Raw genomic sequence first — 19,985 nt, 5'->3', positions numbered from 1 at the left:
TGGATTGAAATATAAGATAACAAAGAATTAATGAGCAAATTCATTCTCTGTCTCTTTACACTACCAATTAATTAATCTATACTATCAGTTAATTTAATATATAAGCTGGGCAAGATTCTTGTGTAACCACCCCATGTGTTTCATTACAGTGTGTCTCTAGAGTCAGCTGTACCATACATTGACTAACATATAACACTAAATTGACAGGATGACCTAACTAACAGTTCTATGCCCAGGCACAGAGTCAAGTCATGGCTTTAATTACAGTCATCATTTTAAGAAGTGTGGCTTCATTACAAATTAAGGTGCCACTGACACTCCTACTGTACCTTCTCTGTGCAACCAAAGTCAGCAAAGAAATTTCTTACTACTTAGCTTAGAAACAAATTGCTTACCTTCTGACTCATAGTCCAAACTTGAGAAGTCAAAATTTTCTTCCAGAAGATGGGAGTTTGCCGTGGGGGACATGGGGACAACACTGTCTCGTTTTCGAGCAATTTCCTCTTGGAGGCCCTTTAGCCAGTCCTTAGTCTTGGGCTGGATCTTCACTGTTCTGCCTCTAACCTAAGCACAGAAAGAATTGTTTCCCTTTGCAAAGCACCTTCACAAAACAAGAATGCTTGAACAGAATAAGCAAGTGGTGCCAGCCTGTTCAGAATCACAGAGATCACAGATTCTGAGTTGGAAGGGACCCAGAAGGATCATCAAGTCTAACTATTAAGAGGATGGCCCATGCAGGCATTGAACCGAGGACCCTGATGCTATTAGCACCATGCTCTGACCAAGCTGTACAACTGCTTCACTTCAGAAAAAAAGCTTCACTTCGGAAGCTAAATGGAAAGTAAACACTCTTACTACCCCCATAACCATGTTTGCAGACTGTAACAATATTCTTGAAAGAAAATGAGCTTCAAAGCTCAAAAGCACTGCTGCTGCATTTGGAAAATACTGGAGAAATAGCTGAAACATCAAATATCATCAAAATGACACTGGAATAGCAATATTGGCAAGGGAGGGTGCCATTTTTGAGTCAGCAGTTTAAAAAACACAAGAGTTTTGTACCTGCTGCCACCTGTAAGGAGACTCTGACCAGATAATCTCATGTATGATGTACATGGAAAGTGTATTTTCAAAAAGATTAGGACTTCAGCAGCTTATGTGTGTTGTTCTATGACATTTGGGGTGAAATGCAGACAAGCCAGCAGCTTTGACTGGAAAATCAGTTTGAAAAGTTCCCAACTCAGATTCCCAGCACCTTCACATACTGTGCGCATAGAACAGTGTTTCGGTCTGTGCTATAAATTACATCAATGGCAGGAGTCAGATTAGAAAATAAAACTGCAAATATGAAAGAAGAATGGGAGTTAAATCCATTACTCCAGTATTAAGTTTACAGGGCAGCCCCACAAACAATTTTTTCCACAGGGGGCTGATGATTTGTAGAGTATGTGTGTGGGAAGGAAAGCAGGGGACGGGAAGGTAAACGCCTACTGCTAATGCTGGATTTGCCATGGAAGCCAATGAATCATGTTGTTAACAGCTCAGCACCAGGAGCCTATTTGATACACTGGAGAAACAAAAAATCTCCAAACCACAATCAGGAGAATGCTTTGGCAACAGTATAAAGTCACACAGAATGTCAGGGGGACTACTTCAAGTAGCCGCAACAGATGAACAAGTCCATCTGTTCTGCAGTGGCATCAGAGGCCAGATCCACAAAAAGCCAACTCATGCCATCCCGAAACTAAAATATTTCATTAATAGCCTCAGCAGATGTGAAAGTTAAGGACTTCATGAGTACTGACTTCTTTTGAAATAATGCTACTTGATTTAGGTAGAAACTCAAGTACCTCATTCTAAGCAACCACTTTCGAGAAATTTGTTATGAAATTATTATTATTAATATATGTTTGAGAAATTCTTACTTTGGCACCATCTATATCCATAACACGAAGAGCTGACCTGCTGTCGGCAAATGTCACCAGCATTTGACCTCCACAGATCCTAGTGAAAAAAACGAGAGGAGAAAAACCATTTTATTTCACCATTGAATGAAAACCCTTTGAAGGCTAGCATGATAGAAAACTACCATGTAGATCTACATATAGGATACATATGCAGTGCTATGTATTTGGTTTTAGTTGTATTTTCCTTCACAATTCTGTTTTTTTGAGGATGAGCAGGTGATCTATAAATCTCAGCTGGGCTCCTCTTCTCTCTAATCCTCCCTTGTGTGACCTCAGTGCCCTGGTCTTTTCTGGATCACCCCTGGAACAGCAGGACAACATCTCAGGGGCTGTTGACAGGATACCCAGTCCAGTATCTACACTGCCTCTGGACTAACTTCCATGGTTATGCATATCCTTCACCTCAGAGGACATGTGATGTTCCCAAAGATTAGTATTCCACCAAGATCCAAAGCAATTAAAAACAAAATAAACCAAGAACTATCCACCAAAAGATGTTCTTTTCTTGCTCCTTTTCTTCACAAGCAAGGTTGTGCCACTTTTCCTGCACGGCTGCTTTTGAACTCTCCGTTTATATTGGTGCTTCATAAAACTATACAACAGGTCATCAGCTTTCTCCACTAATGAATAATCAAATAAACATGAAGCAGTTTTTGGTAGTGTTTCTCAGAGGTCAACTTTTAGGTCTTTTGCCTGTATTTCTCAAAACAGAAGTCTCACAGCTGTGCTGGAGTCCTGTAGAGAATCAATCAGAATGAAATTAAGCTGCTCTGCCAGAAGGTATCACACTCTCCCTCTCAAACCCAGCGGGTGATAGCTCTGTGAGAAGCTGTACTGTTAACAAACAAGCAAAATGACCCCCAACAGGAAGGGGAACCAGCCAGGAAATCCAGCCAAGTGTGAAAGAGTGGTGGAAGAGAGCAGACCTCACCCCAGAGGAGGTGAAGCAGGGCCCGAGGATCCACCAGAAGCAGCAAATGCTTGGAAGTGAGGCCTGAATCTAAAGATGATGGTTTGCATCAAAGTCTCTTGCTTTATGATGTTGCACTGAATAAAATTCTCTTCCACTCTGATAAGAGAGCTGTTTGATTATTTCTTTAGAAGGCTGTTGAAAGGTATAAGATATTCAAAACACTTGCATTCAATTTCTAATGAAGATCTGAAAGTGCAGTAAAGGAATTTTACACACTTCCTTCCAATACAAAGTTAACTCCGTTAGGACAAAAGGGATCTTCTAGTCTGTGGTTTTTAACAGATGGCATGCCATTTCAGATCCCAAACTCACCTGACCAGAACAACAGTGCCATAATCCTCGAACATCTGCATAAGCTCTGTACGCAAGTCTTCAGGAAATTCATTTTTCTCTTCAGCTGTTGGTGATAGCAGATTTACCACTACTGTGGCATCCAGTGGTCCCTGGAAAGATGACACTTCTCGGAAAACACTGTCACGGGCAGCTTCATTAACCTCCTGAACTTCCACTTCTACAATAGCTAACACTGGCCTACACAAAACACAGGAAAAATAGTTTTAAAAAAAGAAATGCTTATATAAAATTAAAATCTATAAAAAGAAGGAGGACAGATAAGCTTCATTTTTTCTGCAGTGGTCAACATTATTCCTTGAGCACTATTAATTATATTTCCCAGTCCTGCATTAGCTGAATATAACAGTGAAGACACAACATAAGTGAATTGAAATAATTGTATGTAGCACTTACAGCTAACCTACAGACTGAAAATATCAGGATACTTCACTCATTATCAAACAGCTGTTTGATAATGAGTGAGCATCTATAAATCAGGATGGAAATATAGTATTTTCTGTTAGACAAGGCCACATTTCTTCTTCCAAAAACTAAGGACAAAGTATTTTAAATATGCAATGTTGTCATGTAGCAAATATGTGCCAATCCATTACGTGACAAGCAGCCAACACTGCAAACTTGCCTCTTGAGCCATTTCTTACAAATTACTTCTCTGTCTGTTAGATATGAGAGAGCTGCCCGAAAGAGCAAAACTCATCTCATCTCAGTGGGTGCAATACACAATCTCAGATTTTCACCTGCACATACACACAGAGCTGGGACAGCTGCTCTTACAACTGGGTCAAAATTGCTGCCTTCTACTTGCAATAGACCTGGCTCTTGGATACACATTATCAGAACATACGAAAACAACAACAGCAGGGCTAGAAAGGGATAATAAAAGGGGAAAATGTATGGGAAGCATTAACTATTTCCATAAGCATTGTGAATAATAATGCATTTCCATGTCACAAACATACAGCTATGCCCTTTTTCTAGCACAAACCTTGGGAAAGCAAACCTGCTGACTGTAATTAAAAAGTAGCTTTTGGAGTCAAGTTTGCTGAAGTAGAAAACCATGTATAACAGTCATGTTTCACAGATTGCATCCTCAGGGTCCTATATAATGAGAGCAGCAGCTCCACTGTGCTTTGCAGAACACAGCAATGTCAGAGCCTTGACACAGAGAAATTGATTGCAAGAGGCATGTTCTTCCATTACTATAGAGGAATACAGAACAGTCCTGGCATGCAAGAGCACCACCAGGAGCACAGACAGCTACTGGGGGTCACTGAGCACTGCTAGGAGGAGCTATACTGTAGCATTTCTACAAAGCATGAAAGGGGTGAGACAAATATTCTGAATATAAGAGACCTTTCAAAGTGTATTTATTACAGAATTTGTTTCTCAGAAGTGAAGCAGAGAACAAGTTCATTAAAGATAGGTCATTCATATCACTAAAGAGAAGTTAATGATACAGACCAACCAGAAGCACTGGCCTTTGATTTCTCTGCCTTCTCCCATTTCCATTTTAAAGGAGGCACAGAAGCCCCACACTTGAGCGCTGTGAAGAGGCCAAACTTGTCCCTGTGTGGCCTGACTTACACCTCTTCAGGCCACACAATCCCAATCTCCTCTTCTCCTGCAGCAAGCTGAGTGGAAATCCATCAGAGCACCTTCTTTAGGTATCAGGGCTTTTCCAAAACCAAGCAACAGAAAGCTCTGTTTTCTATACCTCTTGCTGCAACTTATCTAACCCCTGCTGCAACCACTGTGCAGGAAAAAGAAATACATGACTGTAGATACTTGCCACTCCGGTATGAAACTCACCATGAGAGGAAAAAACCCATCAAGCAGATACTGAACAATAAATAAGGATGTAATTCCTCTTTTAATCAGACTTGGTCCCTCACTCTGAAGGTGTAATTCAGCATGACACATTTTCACCTGGCACATTTTAAGCTCTCTCTGATTGGTTAGTTACCTGTGGTCAGATGCTTGCAGCTCTGCTCTTCCATAGTACATCAAAGCTCCAGGGGTCCAAGTGTGCCTGACTTTAGTATCAGCACTCAGGTCACTGTCCAGAAGATTGATCTCTCCAGCTATGCAGCACAAAACATGATTTAAAACTCACTCAAATCTAGTTTTACTAACAGTTAAACACTATTTTATTAGGAAGCTAATAAAGACCTAGTAGTGGGAGGTTTTCTGTTCTTGTGTATATATAATTCAAAGAAGAGCTTGTATCCTACAAGATTTACAAATTAGGGAGTAAAAGGAAAAAAAAAAAGAGAAAGGACTGGGAGTGCCACTGAGACAGCTGTTCAGTAGAGTAAGAAACCTGCAAAATTGTTGGCCTGAATGTCACCCAATAATCTGTACAACACGGGTTAATAGAGTATTTTTAGTATTTTAATATTAGTATTTTGCCTTCTACCTGAATATTACACAGGATTGGAGAAATAATACACAAGAGATAGGACAAACCAAACCCATCCAAATCCAACCTCCAAATAATTCCATTGCAATCCATTAAGGTGACAGAAAGTGCTCCAGACATTATGCTAGTGACATACTCTACTGTTGTTAGTAACAAGGAAGTGTTTAGGTCACTGTTTGAATAAATGGATAATGCTGTCCCTCTTTCCTGTGAAGCTGAAAATTAGTTAATATGGAATATGGCATTTCTTCCTAATCACTCACACTGAGGCTACACTTTCTTCTCATAAAGCGTATAACAGCAATAAGAAAAAGTCATTAAGCCTTTAACAGCAATAAGAAGCAACATAATAAGAGCTGGGAGGCAGAAGAGCCTTGCCAGCAGTAAAGGAGAGGAACTCTGGCAGCAAACTAAGAAAGCTTAGCAGGGCTGGGAACATATGAGTCAGTTATGGACCCATGTGAGCCAGCTGTGGGAGGCCTACAAACTCTAGAGAAAGGGGCCTGCCTTGACTCTTGGACACCAGCTAGTTAGGTCCTATGTGCTGTATGTATGTACTCCAGCTGCTAAAGATCCCCAGGGGCAGGTTTTGCCGTGCAAAATAAGGAATATGCATCAGAAATGCTGAAGGGTGTTCTTTCTCCTAATGAAAACAGCACAAGAGGGCTGTTTTAATTTCATTATTATGTCTCATACAGCTTTTCTTTCCTGGACTGTATCTCTCAATGGTTTAAGCTCCTCATTTTACTTTGTTTTTCATTCCTTAGATAAAAGTGAATAACTGTATCATGATGGCATGTACTCCCTAATAGCCCTGGTTTTGCTGTGTAGTTTTTACACTTAACATAGTCATGGTATGACTTAGATTCCAAGCAGAAATTTCCAGGCATGTGAAAAACCACATCTGCCGGCACAGACCAAATTATTTCTCCAGCAATTACAATTTTAACATGAATTTATTCAAATTTTAGAAATTTTATACTGATGTTCTTGCAGACTGAGAGAATGATTATGAAAACTATCCCTGGATATGAAAATAAATACTTCTTATTTCTTAACTGTAACTTCTGAATAACAAGTGAAAACAACCTTTCTGTTGTGTTGGCCACTCATGAATTCAAAGTACTTTATAAGCACTAATTAATGAGACCTGTCCCAATTCTATAAACTAGCAGAAATAGTCCTAAGAATTACCAGTACAGAAGAAATTACGGAAAAATGTTTCTATATTTACTGAGAAAGCAGTTTTAACAACCTAGCCATTATAACACAGAAACTTTATGTGGACTAATAATTCTGTTGAAAAACGACAGAATTATTTCTGTATTACTACAGCTGAGCTGTTTTCAGTTCCTCAGTGAGCTCCCAGCACCTTTTCGATCTGTAGCATGAAGCCTTTGTTCACACAACAAGAAGAAAGGGGCTTCTTTATCTCTGACACTTAATCCAGTGAAGCTGAAAGAACATCTGCTTGAGTAAAGCCCCATTCAATACAGTAAATCCCCATAAGTGGGTTCTAGATGAATTCTAAAACAACTTCCAGATAAGGGAGGATCCTACGCACCTGTTTTTTCAAAGGGCAGTTTCTTTCTCCACCAAAGCACTCTGTCAGTCCACGCTGGGGTTCTGCACTTATCACTTGTATCGTAAGCCTCCGAGCCAACGTCGTATTTATATGTTGGTCCAAAATTAATAGTCCCTTCATGGAAGTCTTTAAAAATCTAATTAAATAAAGAGCATCTCTTTAAGTTACAGATGAGGAAGGCACCACTGTGACATACCAACTTCCTCACAAACAATGTTCGGATTTTTAAACCAATTGCTACATTCAAGTGCTACAAACAAGGGTCAGAAAACACAACTTCTTCACTCTCTCAAGGAACAAGAAAGACACATCCAACAGGCAGTTATTCAAGAAAATGCCTTACTTTTCCACTGGATTTTTGCTGCTGCAGTTGATCAAATTCCAAAAGTGTCTTCCAGTCTTGACGTTTGAGAAAATAAAAGACTTCTTCATATGTTAGATCAATGCGATAGTTAAAATCACCACACCAGAAGACATAGTCATGGGAGAACATGTTCTGCCCCTAGTTTTGAGGTACAGAATACTGTTAATGTTAAATCACATTCATGAAAACACCTTTAAAATGCACTGAAATGTAGCATTCAGTCTCTCTGAATTACCAAAATACTGGACCTACTCATCACAATTTATTTATCAAAAGTAATTTTGTGCTAAAATAGAATAGTTCCTTCACTGTCTTCAGCACCCCACCGAGCAGAATTTTGTAAACAAGAATGTCAGACTCTGACCCCTCTTTCCTGAAGGTATGTCTAAGCTGGAACCTAGCTTTATATTCACAACTTGTCTGTCATGAATATTCAAAATACATATTTGTTTCTCTAACACATTTCACATGCATATATTTGCATATTCTAAATATAACACAAAATGTGCTTCTGGTACCAAGGCAAATTTAGCAACAAGCTCCTGAGTAAGAACAAGCTCCAAATTCGACCTTGTGTGCACGTCACAGTTTTGTAAAGGTATTGAAATCAAACGTCAATGAAAATCCACTCCAGTTCTAAATTTAGCATCCTACCCTCTAAACAGTCTTTTTTTTTCCAGTTCAGCTATAAACGTCTAAACCCCAGAGATTCCGAAGGGAAAGGTTCCAGACTGTGGCTGTCACAGCGCTAGAGGGCACTCTTTATATGCATTATACACACAAGGTACCTTCAACTGTTCTAAGTGTAAAGGACATCAAATACTTAACGAGGAATTAGAGGGAAAAACTACCATAAGCACAACTTTATGACCATTTGGAATAGATCTCCTTTGCAGGACGTCCAGTCTGTCAGCATTAGCTCCCACATAAACCAACTGATTGATAAGCTGCATGTGCCAAGCCTCAAAACCTTACAAACAACAGGAACGTAAAATTTTATGCTTTGCAACCTAAATGCCATTTTTTGCTGACTAACTAGAATACACAAACTGGCCCAATCCTTTCCTGGCTTAGGGCCTTTCCAGAGAGGTCCAAGAAACAAGGTATTGTGTAAATTAAAGCAATCAACATTAAGAGAAACAAAGGAGCCCTGCTACCAAATCCCATGGGTTGTCTACTGGCCTGAGAAGAGCTGGAATTAAAACACTAGGGTGATTGATTTGACACAATTTAGGGGAAAAGTTATTCATGCAGACTGGTGGTGCCTACTTGCCATGCTCTGAGGGAAGCCGGCAGTTCCTTGATAGTGACACATTCCCGAGGACAAAACTAAGGGAACAGAGGGTACCGTGTCAGTGCCCAAGAACGTATCTATCACACCCGACCAGAAGCAGCCAAGGCACAGCTGCACTGAATGGCATGGATGGTCTTTCAGGAATTCTCACTAACTAGAGCCAGCAAGAGCTATCAATATCATGCCCTCCAGTTCTAACAACAGTCATCTAGAGATTAACTGCATAAAGCCAAGGACTTTTCAAGCACTGGGGCAACTCTATTTTTGAAAGGATTAGTACTTTTGTAAAGAAAGTGCTATACTGGGTGGCATCTAGTCTTCTGTGAAACATGCTTCCCTATTTTTTATTTATTTATTTGCTAACATTTTCTTTAACATTTTCTTTCATGGTATTGAGATTCCTTCTTTGATGACCTGTCATCAAAGGCAGCCCGAGAGCAGCTTTCATGATGTAAAGATACCACCTTTATCTCCAATGTTTTTAGCACACATACATCTACACTTACCATTGGGAAGCTGAGTTTCTGTGTGATTTCTTTATAATCTTCATTCCTCTCTTTCACCTGAGTCTGCCCAGCAGTCAAGTGACTGCAAATAAAGCAGAAACTGGTACTATAGAACTGAAAACGAATGCTCACTGCCCCTTTATTCCCAGCTTTTCCTCCCATTCCTGTCTTCACGGTGTCTATTGCTACATCCCTGCATTAAAAAGAAAAAAAAAATAGAAAGAGAACAGAGTAAAGGGCTTCAGGGACAAATATTCAATTAACTTTGACTGCAACATAAAGGGAAAAGCCAGTTTACAATGCCACACCTTCTCCCCTCTAGAAAGTTTGCTGCTTTTAGACACATCTTTTAGTTTCTAGATGTTCATGTACTTGTGTTTCAAATTAAGTATAGTACAACAATACAGAAAAAAAAAAAAACTATCTGAAAATATTTTTCTCATTTTCTTGTCCCTTCCAAGCAGACCAGCAAGAACTTATTTCTGAAATACTGGGAATTTCTGTAGAATAGACTTTCCAAGTTCACCTCTACCATGATCCTTAAAATAGTGACAATAACTAAATTTACTATTATGCTTCCTTTTTCTTTTGAACATATGGGAATCTGCTTTTCAGACAGTTAACAATTTATAAATATGAATTTACTGTTCATATGTGTTGAAACCCAACTTCACAACTCATGATGGATTTTCCATTTAATTAAAGAGCAATAGATCATAACCCATAATTCATTAAATCAGATGTGATAAAATCAGAGATGATTTGATACAACTATTTATATGTAACTTCTCAAATGAATTCTGTGACTGATGACAAATTGCTTAAGGTCTCCATGTTGCTAATTACTTAGTATTTCAATGTGATGATTAGCACTTACTTCACTACAGAGAGATAACTTGATAAAGCAGACCACCTGCTCTCAGGGTAATTTCTCCCTGAAAATAGCCAGGCTACTCCAAGAACAAAGCACGGCTGTCTGATCAGATAAGTAAATGATGAGATCATTGTTGTAGCCAACCCCAGCACCATGCAAGTCTTTCCCAGTGAGAATGTTTTACTTTCCAGAGAAAACATCAAGCAGATCTGACTAGAATATTACTGATTTTCAGAAGGGATGTGCAGAAAACTGCTAAGTCTTATTTGAGTTATTCTCAGAAATTCGTGATCTAAATGATATAAGATGTTACAGGTCTCCTTTCCTCATCCCCTTAATTTTCTTCTCTCTTCCTCCCCCATCTTTTGTGCCTCCCTCTTTAATTTCCTGTCTTTTCCAGACAGCAGCACACCACTAGGAGACACCCTCGGGGAAGCAAAGGAGGAACATCAAAGTTTTCTATGAAACAATGAGTTTCAAGCACTTCTACAGAAGCACGTGTTTTCACTCTAAAGTTCTCCCTTCCTGCTGCCTGCCTACCCACCTCCTGACTGGTATTTAACTGATTTTCGTTCATGGCAAAGGTTATGTGAGATAACTCACTGTAAATTTAAGTGCTTGTATTTCATCAATCCTTTCACTGATCTATAAATCTCATTATTTATTTATTCTTGATCTTTTGTCTAAACCTCTTCAGTATCTGTGAGCACGGAAGCTTTTTTTTTGGTACTTCTGATAATTTTTTCCTTTCCTTATCCAGACATGGGAAAAAATGCAAGCATACCGGTTGGGTTTGATTATGCTCACATAGCAACACATTTGCATTAAATGATGAAACTTGGTCACTAAAATCAAACCCTTCCCTTTTTCTCTTGCGTTTCAAAGGGCTACATCCAATTTCTGGCAGTTTGACAATTGCAACAGAACCACTTTGCTGTTCTGCTTCTGATTTCCATGAATTTCCTACTGGATTACCCAAATATTTTGTAAGCTGGGTGAAAAGTCAAAAACTGAGAGAAACACTTTCCTTTGGACTGCTTCATAGCAGCAAAAGAAGTATTATTTAAAATCATTTTGAGGAAAGATTACTGGAAAGCAGCAATGCAAGACCATCAGAGTTAGCTGGATTGCATTGCTCTGTCGGGCCTACAGCACCGGATGTTGCACAAGCTCTGTTCTGAGGTTTTCAGTGGATATGAGATCACAGGGAAGAAAGAGGCAGCTTTTGATATTTTAATCACAAAATGCAGTGGGCCAGTCAGTGTCCTAATATGGGGCAGAGAGGAGTGTTTAGATCTCAGGGCTTTAAGGTAATACAGACCCAAAGATAGTTTTGGCTAATCATTCACTTCCTAATCATTTACATTTAGCCTGCAGAATTCTTTTACACTTAGCCTGCATAATCCTTGTCTATAGCAAAGGCATTTTAATGCAAGTATTTCCAAGAGTTGGCAATCCTCTAGGAGGAGTTTGGTCACTCTCTAGGGACAGCTGAGCTAGTAAGCAGAGGACACACAGCTCTGCACCCTCCTGACTGGGCACACAGTTCTGGTTCTCATGACTTCCAGGAAAGACAAACACTTCATAGGTTCTCTTACATCTCATTTCTATAAAATCTCAGAGGTCAAAATTAAGTCTCTTTCCACTATTATTTTCAGGTCTAGAACTACCCCTGTTTCCATAAGGAAACATCATGGACGGAGCTAGAAATAAAACCTGCTCTTCAGGCAGAGGTGGCACTTGCCTTTATTTGCTGCAGACACTCTTGGACTTACTAGCCCAGGTCATTCACAGAAAGATAGTACCCAAACAAGGTGCTGCACCCTGCCTGCTCACCTGGAGCATGCCTGGCTTTTCAGCTCCCTGGAGGAAAGCACTGAGGCTGCCTGGCCTTTGTGCTACCCAGGGAAACGGACCCCAGCCTATTGTTGTCTGGAAGCATGCTTCCTCTCCATGCTGAGCAGAGACCAGAACCCAGGTACGCACGACTCCCACCAAGATAAGCAATCTCCCGCCATGTTCTCTGGCCACACTCTAACACCAGATGTTACTGAAGACACAGGTTGGGTTTCAGGGGTTTGGGGTTTTTTTTTGTTTGGTGGTTTTGGGGTTTGTTGTTAGATTAGTTTTATTTTGAGGGTGATTTTTTGGGGGTTTTTGGTTTGGTTTACTGGTTTTTTTGGGTGTGGAGGTTTTTTTTGGTTGGTTGGTTTGGTGTTTTTTTTACCTGATGAAGGGGACATGATATGGTCGCACAAAGATGAAAAGACAAACACCAACAAGCTGTGCTGATGTCAGTTGAATGTAGCGATGAGTCCTGGAAATAGCTTTTTGAAGCTGCTCTCCCCACATTTTTCTATTCGTTGTACTGGAACAAACATAAAATCACTTAATGGAATCAAAACAAACCACATACAGTCAATAAAATGAACAGACTAACTGTGCCTTAGGTTTACAGACATCCCATTAGGCTGTAGAACTTGAAGTGCTGTAGAATGCATGGCAGAGACCAATAATACCTCCTTGTAAGCCATCCTCGAGTCAGCAGGGTCAGTGAGCCCAGGTACAGCACACAAATACAGTTATTCTGCTTATGGATGTGTGAGGGATTTTGTCTACTACACTTATAAACATCCACACTCACATGACACTGGATACACCCATTCACTGGGGATAACTGGAAGCTGATTACTGCAATCATAATGATAAAAATAAATTTCCATGTCAATCTCATGACTTGTAAGATTTCCTATGCTCACAGCAGAGAGAGCTCAGGATTTCCTGAGGGGAAGGTGACTGGCTACTCACAGCTGTTGGCTGTTCTCAGCTAAGGTTTGTGAATAGCTGCATATACCTTCACTTCAGCGGATCTAACGTTTTCCTTTCTCCAAAGTCAACATATCCATGCACATATACTGCCAGCCCAGCAGCCACACTAAGCACTGCTGTAACTTGTCATTCCCAAAACAGACAACTAACTGGCCAGCCTGATGAATCAGCATGGGAAACATGATCTTCAGCGCTCCACCTCCATTCAGATTCACAAGGACCAGTAAACACAACACACCCTACTGCACATGCTGACATGCCAACCTTAGGCTTTGCATTTAACTTCTTCTCTAGCCACAATTCTCACAAATACAATTAGCCACAGAGACATTTATAGACAATTTTAGAATTCCCACATGAATGTTAATTAAGTTTGTGGTCATTGAGCACATTTTTCCAACATCAAAAAGGGCTTTAAGGACAAGTGTTAAATCAATCACAACCATCAGAATTCTTCTCTGCCAACATAAAGATTTAAAAGACTTAGCAAACAGTGTATTTTACTGTACAGAGGTTGCCAGAGAAACAGCACTTTCAACACCATCCCAGTGACATTTGGCGGTGGGAAACATATTTCCAGCTATGGTTGCAAGCAACAGATCTGGAAGGGAGTATTCAGTACCAGTCACCATAGAAATTACTACGGCCAGTTCCTTTTGGGGAAGATATGTTCTTTGTGTTGGGGTTTTGTTTGTTTGTTTGGTTTGGTTTGTTTACAGTTGTAGGGTTTTTTTGGTTGGTTGCGTTTTTAGGTTGGTTGATTAGGGGGTTTTGTTGGTGGTGTTTTGTTTGTTTGGAGGGTTTTTTACATACCTGGCATTCACAATATTCCCTGCACTTAACTCAACCATCTCTTCAAATCCCACTGCAAATATGTCAGGAGGGCAGCTATCATCATCTGTTGGCAGGAAGGAAAAGTCATAACAGAATTACTATTTTGTTTTTTCTTCTAATGACTTGTATTCCAATTTCTGTCAGAGATCCTTCCTGTAGTTCTATCTTGTGTATCCCCTACCAAGCTATACATATTCATAGCTCCTTTAATCCAATCTCATAAAACATCCCCTGCAGTTCCTCTGAATTTTTTCCTGCTTTTCTCCCACCAGTTGGTCTCCATCTTTCTTGCAGGAAGCAGTTCAGAACAGAACATTATATTGTAGCAGTGTTAAGATCTCACTCCCGCACCCCACTCATCACTAAAGCCACAACATCTCACTACTCACCATCTCTTTTCTGCTTGTCATTTTACCCAGCGTGCTCTTCCTTTCTGACACAGATTCCTATGTAACTGAACTTAACTGTCCTTAATTGTGTATGTGTCACATACACACCAGTATGTCACCTCCATCCCAATGCCTTTAGTAAATTTATCTAGTTTAAGGACGCTTTTGAAGTTTTTCCTTGCCTTCTTTCTTCCAAGTCCTTCTTAGATCACCTCTATTTAAGGTTAGATCACCCTAGTGCACAGTGACCCCCACCCTCCCTTTCCTGGCTATGTGAATATTACTCTAAGGAAATACCAAAGATCAGATGCTCTCATAAAATAGCGTGAAGCAAATCTGTTGACTCATTAGGTCTGTCCATTGCCTAAAGAGTCGGGTTTGGTTTTTTTTTAAAGTATCATATGACCATAGTGACAGTAACTTAATTCAACATGAAGATCTAAATATAGACAAACACAGGAACCTAAATAAGATCTCACTCAGAAATCACAAATAAAAAGTAAAATATGCAGCAACTCTGCGCAGACACAAGGGTGAAACTAGCATGACAGCTAGCCTCCTTTACTGGTTTAACCAGACAGGCACTGTCACATCTATTTCCCATTAATAATATTGGAAATCTGTCTTTGAACACTTGTCCATTTGTGTAGGCACCACACTGACATTAACATGGATACAGATATTTGCATGGTCACACCCTAGCCCTGCCCACTCACATAACTCAGCTCTCTTCCAGAGCTGCTCAGACCTACCATGTCACAGCTGTCTGTTCCATGTAGCCCTGCTCCTCTGGTTCTCTCAGGGGACGGTCTGGCAAGGCTAACACATGACAGGCTCTCAACAAATTTTAGTATTATGGGCACAGTCATGTACTAACACATCTGAAGTGTTTCTGAAGCAGACTAGACTGGACTAATCACGTACCTAGGCTGCTTGGGATACACTGGTCTCCACCTAACCACATACCACTCAGGAACTAGGGGTTCAAATAAGACAACTTGTATAGGGAGCCAAGGACTTGAGGAATATATTCCTGAGCTACAAAGTTAGGTACAGGACTATGCTTGCGATGCCTGCAGGAAACTAAATGTTCCACTGTAACAACAAAATCATGGATTTTGCTGTAGTTTTGCAACCACTCAATTTTTAAATGACAGAATGTTCCTTTTTCATTTACCTTAATAATAAAAAAAGAAATCTATAAATCAATTACAATACCTGACCTTGTTCCCTAAATAAGAAATTCAGCAGCCAATTTCATCAAGCCACAAGCATGAGTTTTTTATACTGCTAAAGAAAGGAAACATCACCTACAACAAAGTAAATATTTTTGTCTGAAGGCTTTGATAGTAACATTTCCAGAGAAACTCATAGTCCAGATTGTATAGATACGTTTAACTCCAGATGAAAGACCAAGGAGATGGTTTGATGGCACCTAAGCATGTAGCTCCTACTCATGATAAAGAACAAAGAACAGAGATATGGAAGAAAAAAATTACATACAGGGTGCAGAATAGGCAGATACATCCCACAATGGCATGAAAGAGAGCTCCAAATTCTGACCTGCTGGAGGTTTGAAACAGTCACGTGGACTGTTCAAAGAACTCTGACTGTCAGGAGCTACTCATGCACCATTCCATTTCTGCAGGGCAGCAGCAAAAGCATGGAGGGGCTGAACACACCCCTAAGAACTGACAGAAAATGCCCTCCAAAATGTGCTGCCTTTGAAAGGCTGATCAAGTCTTGTGTCCTGACTCACTGTCTCTAGAGATGCCAGCAAATACTGCTTACACATTTTGACTGTGAAGTCTTACCTTGAAATTCTGAAACTCCTGAGAGCTTGGGAGAATCCAGAAGCCAGTCTGTCAGCTCACTGGTACCAAGGATGTTGCTTCGAAACTGCTTTCCCCCATTCACATTCCAGGTCCCCGTGGCAATACGAACACGCTTGGAGCTTGTGAATTCAAACTGACGCTCTGACATGGCCTTCAAAATACTTGGAGTTACTGACAGAAGAGGGGAGAGAGAAAGATGATGTGTAAAAGAAGAATGTGCTGTAAAAGGACAGAAATCATCCACACTGCAGCAGCACAGTCACTCCGAAACAATAACAATATCTCAGCACCAATGATACAAAAACATTATCCCAGCAACAATGATACAAAAGGCAGGGAATAACTCCTATGGAAATGGCAATAGCTACAAGGTAACTGGGGTTGATGTCAGCAATTTCTCTTCCAGAAACCAGGCACCCTTTGGAAGCTAGGAAATGGCTGGTCACTCGCTTTCAACTTATATCTTTCTGTACTTCTTCAGGTAATAAGCAAAAAATTCTTTTATCTCCCGTAATCTTTTCAGTTTAGTCTACAGCAGTGTCATGGTTTAACCCCAATGGGCAATTAGTGCTTAGTAGTGCTTATCCCAACCACTCACTCACTCCCTGCCCCCACAGTGAAATGCAGGAGTGAATCACAAGAGTAAAAGTGAGAAAACTCATGGATTGAGATAAAGACAGTTTAATGTGACAGAAAAGGAAAAAAAAATAAAAAGGATAATAGAATTAGAATATACAAGTGTGGCAGAGTGCCCAGCCAGTTCCAAAGGAGCAGCTCTCAATCAGCTTTCCCCCCTTCCAATTTATATACCAAGCATGGCATCATTTAGTATGGAATATTCCTGTGGCCATTTGGAGCCAACTGTCCTGGCTGCTTTCCCTCCCAGCTTCTTGCAGCTCTCCAGCCTTCTGAATGGGAGAGCATGAGAAGCTGGAAAGTTCTTGACTTAGCACAAACACTATACAGCAACAACTAAAACCCTCAGCATGTTACCAACCTGCTGTGGTTTAAACTCAGCTGGCAACCAAGTACAACACACAAGTACTCACTTGTTCACTAGTCTCATACTAAATCCAAAACACAACACTATACCACACCACATTCCTGGGACCAGGGCAAGCAATCAAGCATGTCAGAAGTTACAACTTAAACTAAAGCCCTTAGAAGTTTGGAATGTGGAAGGAAAGATGGAGAGCAGCACAGTCTCACACCAGTACAAATCTAGCACTGCCATGGCTCTCTAGCCTGGTAGGAACTCCTCAGAAAAACCCTGCTATAGTCACTTATTTTGCTGAGTACAGAAAATAAGCAGCGTGCTTTTGCTGTCTAAGCAAATGAGGCAGAGTTAATCTTTAACTACTCAACTTGCATTGGCAGTCAGGCATAGAGAAGTAATCTATATTTTCCTTGTGATCAACATCAGGCAACAAGCCCAAGACTGAAGTGGTGCTGAATGGTTCTCTGGAGTAAACTGACCACCAATACTTGTTGTGGGTGAAATTATCCAATATTTTGCACATAAATATCTTCTCAGAGAGAGGTGAGTTTATTCTAGATGGGTGCAAACAAATGTGTCTATGCTATGGACTATACGGGGCCCAGAATAAAGCAAGAAATGAACTAGAATAGCAGAGATGTGCCTTTAAAGATCAAAATGGCTGAAAGTATGTGCAAACAGCAAAGACATGACCAAAGAGATAAAAAGGCTGGGCTGAAGAGACTTCCTCAAGACAAAGTCAGATAGGACAGACTGGGAGTATGGCCCTAAAATCCTTCCCTCTGGTCCAACTCTAAACTGTCAGACAATATCACTATCAAAGAGCAGAAAAACATAGTCAAAAGTTCAAAACAAAATATGAGAAATAAGCACAACAGTTGTGCTGTGGTCACTTGAAAGTGGTGCTTTAAACAACAGATTTGTGCAAAAGCAGCTTATTTATTGATTTATTGGTCAAAAGGGTACAATTCTGACAGCTAAAAGCAGATACAAAAGCAAAGGGAAGAGTTTAGACTGGCATTACCCAGCAGTGCAGTCTGGTCCATGAGCATCTTGCCTTTGTCTGCATATTCCTCACGGTAGAAGTCACCCATGAGCAGCAACTCAATAGCTTCCTGCTTTACTGTATCAAAGAAATTTGACTGGATGGTACGAGACACAGAGCGGGCACCATCCTTGAGCTTCCCAACCTACAGCAGACAGGAATTATGAATGCAAGTGACACTGACACATAAACAGGACCTTTTTTTTTTCTTGCAAATAAAGAGTTTTGCCATTTTTCTTTACCTTGTTCTTCCCCTCAACGGCACGACTGCCACTAAATACTCTGCTCAGATTTTGACCATTGAGAGTCCACATCTCCTTGTAAGATTCCACAAAGCGCTCAATTATAGGTTTAGAGTTCAAATCAAGGCTCTCTAATTGAGCAAACAGTATCTGGATTAGGTGCAGAAGGAGAAAAAAAAACACAAAAAAGAAACCAACATTGTTTTAAAACATGTTTTTGCTTTTTATCCTCAGTATTCCAGCCAGCACCATTCCGTACTATAGAACTGGCAAGACAGACCCACGTAACTGAAACTGACAGCCTCTTTCCTGTCTTTCCCATGGAACAGCCAATGTAGGTACTACAGGCGTCCCACAGAAGGCCCTCTGACAAACTCACCTCCTGTGCAACGAAAGACTGGACACTATTAGAACGATCCAGGCAGTCCAAGCAATTCATTCGAAAAGTACCTGTCTGCAGACTTTGGTAATCAAACACAAGAGGAGGGAGGAGAAAATGGTACATTTTAAAATAACATCTAATCATGAGTTGATTGAACAAGATCATGAAATGTTCAGCCTGAATATACCCACCCACATTTTGACGGTGCAAGCACACTGTGCACAATATATTCCATTAACACATCTAATTACTTGACTACATCTGGAACACTATATTAGCAAATCCATGCACCAGTACATTTGCAGATTTGAAACCATGGAGATGCAATTAAGTCAAATCATTGATTTAGCACCAAGACTACACTTTCTCTCAAAATTTTATTTCAAGACAGTCAATTTACGGCCATGGTCCAAGCACTGCAAGAAACCCGGGAAGGCCAGGACAAGCAATGCCTGGCTACACTGGGACAGAGGGGCAAGACACTCACCGTGGACTTACATGCTCACGCTTTACGAAGATTCCAAAGTCTTCCCAGTGCAACTTCAGCTGAGGCCTCAGCAAATTTTCCAGTTTCTCAGTTTTCCCACCTTTTGCAAATTGGTGATAGTCAAAGTTTATCATGGGACTGTCTTCCGCATGGGAAGAGGCCCATAGCAGTTTCTGTTCAGATAAGAGAATGAAGGAAAACAAAACCTGCTCAAGCCACATGTAAGGATTGATACCACCATGTTTTTATAATTAATAAGCCTTGACTGTTAATCACATAGTTCGTAGGGAAATTTGAAAGGCCAGACATGAAAAAAGCAACTGAAGTTCCCCGTTTGTTTTCTTCACAGAAGTAAACCTGACTGTAATAACCCAATTTTCCTGCAGGGGAACTCAAACTGTAACTGCAAAGTATACATCAGAATTGTGCCTTGGCTAGTGGGTGGGAGCCCTGCAGCAAGGAGCTGCTGCTACCTCTGTGCATGAGGTGGACAGCACTAGCAATGCTCTAGGCGGGCTCAGGGGGAGGAAGTAAGTAAGCAATTACATCCCAGGAAATGTACTATGAAGTGTTTGTGGTAAACTGTAGAAGTGAAAGAAGAGGCACAAA

At 40.4% G+C, this 19,985-nt stretch overlaps 1 protein-coding gene across 1 annotated transcript in view; it reads right to left on the bottom strand.

Moving 5' to 3' along the window:
• SYNJ2 (synaptojanin 2) overlaps window positions 1-19,985 on the bottom strand; it is a 65,881-nt gene that overhangs the window by 9,739 nt on the left and 36,157 nt on the right. Inside the window, exons 8-21 of the mRNA XM_066315533.1 lie at window positions 19,377-19,549; window positions 18,887-18,968; window positions 18,508-18,657; window positions 18,245-18,410; window positions 16,203-16,394; window positions 13,979-14,063; window positions 12,564-12,704; window positions 9,463-9,655; window positions 7,642-7,800; window positions 7,278-7,434; window positions 5,258-5,375; window positions 3,253-3,471; window positions 1,926-2,004; window positions 396-564 (exon numbers count right to left, since the gene is read on the bottom strand). Coding sequence (XP_066171630.1) covers window positions 396-564; window positions 1,926-2,004; window positions 3,253-3,471; window positions 5,258-5,375; window positions 7,278-7,434; window positions 7,642-7,800; window positions 9,463-9,655; window positions 12,564-12,704; window positions 13,979-14,063; window positions 16,203-16,394; window positions 18,245-18,410; window positions 18,508-18,657; window positions 18,887-18,968; window positions 19,377-19,549 — 2,083 coding nt within the window. The remainder of the gene's footprint in view (window positions 1-395; window positions 565-1,925; window positions 2,005-3,252; window positions 3,472-5,257; window positions 5,376-7,277; window positions 7,435-7,641; window positions 7,801-9,462; window positions 9,656-12,563; window positions 12,705-13,978; window positions 14,064-16,202; window positions 16,395-18,244; window positions 18,411-18,507; window positions 18,658-18,886; window positions 18,969-19,376; window positions 19,550-19,985) is intronic.

This window comes from Sylvia atricapilla, chromosome 3 (assembly GCF_009819655.1).
Source record: "Sylvia atricapilla isolate bSylAtr1 chromosome 3, bSylAtr1.pri, whole genome shotgun sequence".
Classification (NCBI taxonomy): Eukaryota; Metazoa; Chordata; class Aves; order Passeriformes; family Sylviidae; genus Sylvia; species Sylvia atricapilla.
This window is presented reverse-complemented; position numbering and strand designations above follow the sequence as displayed.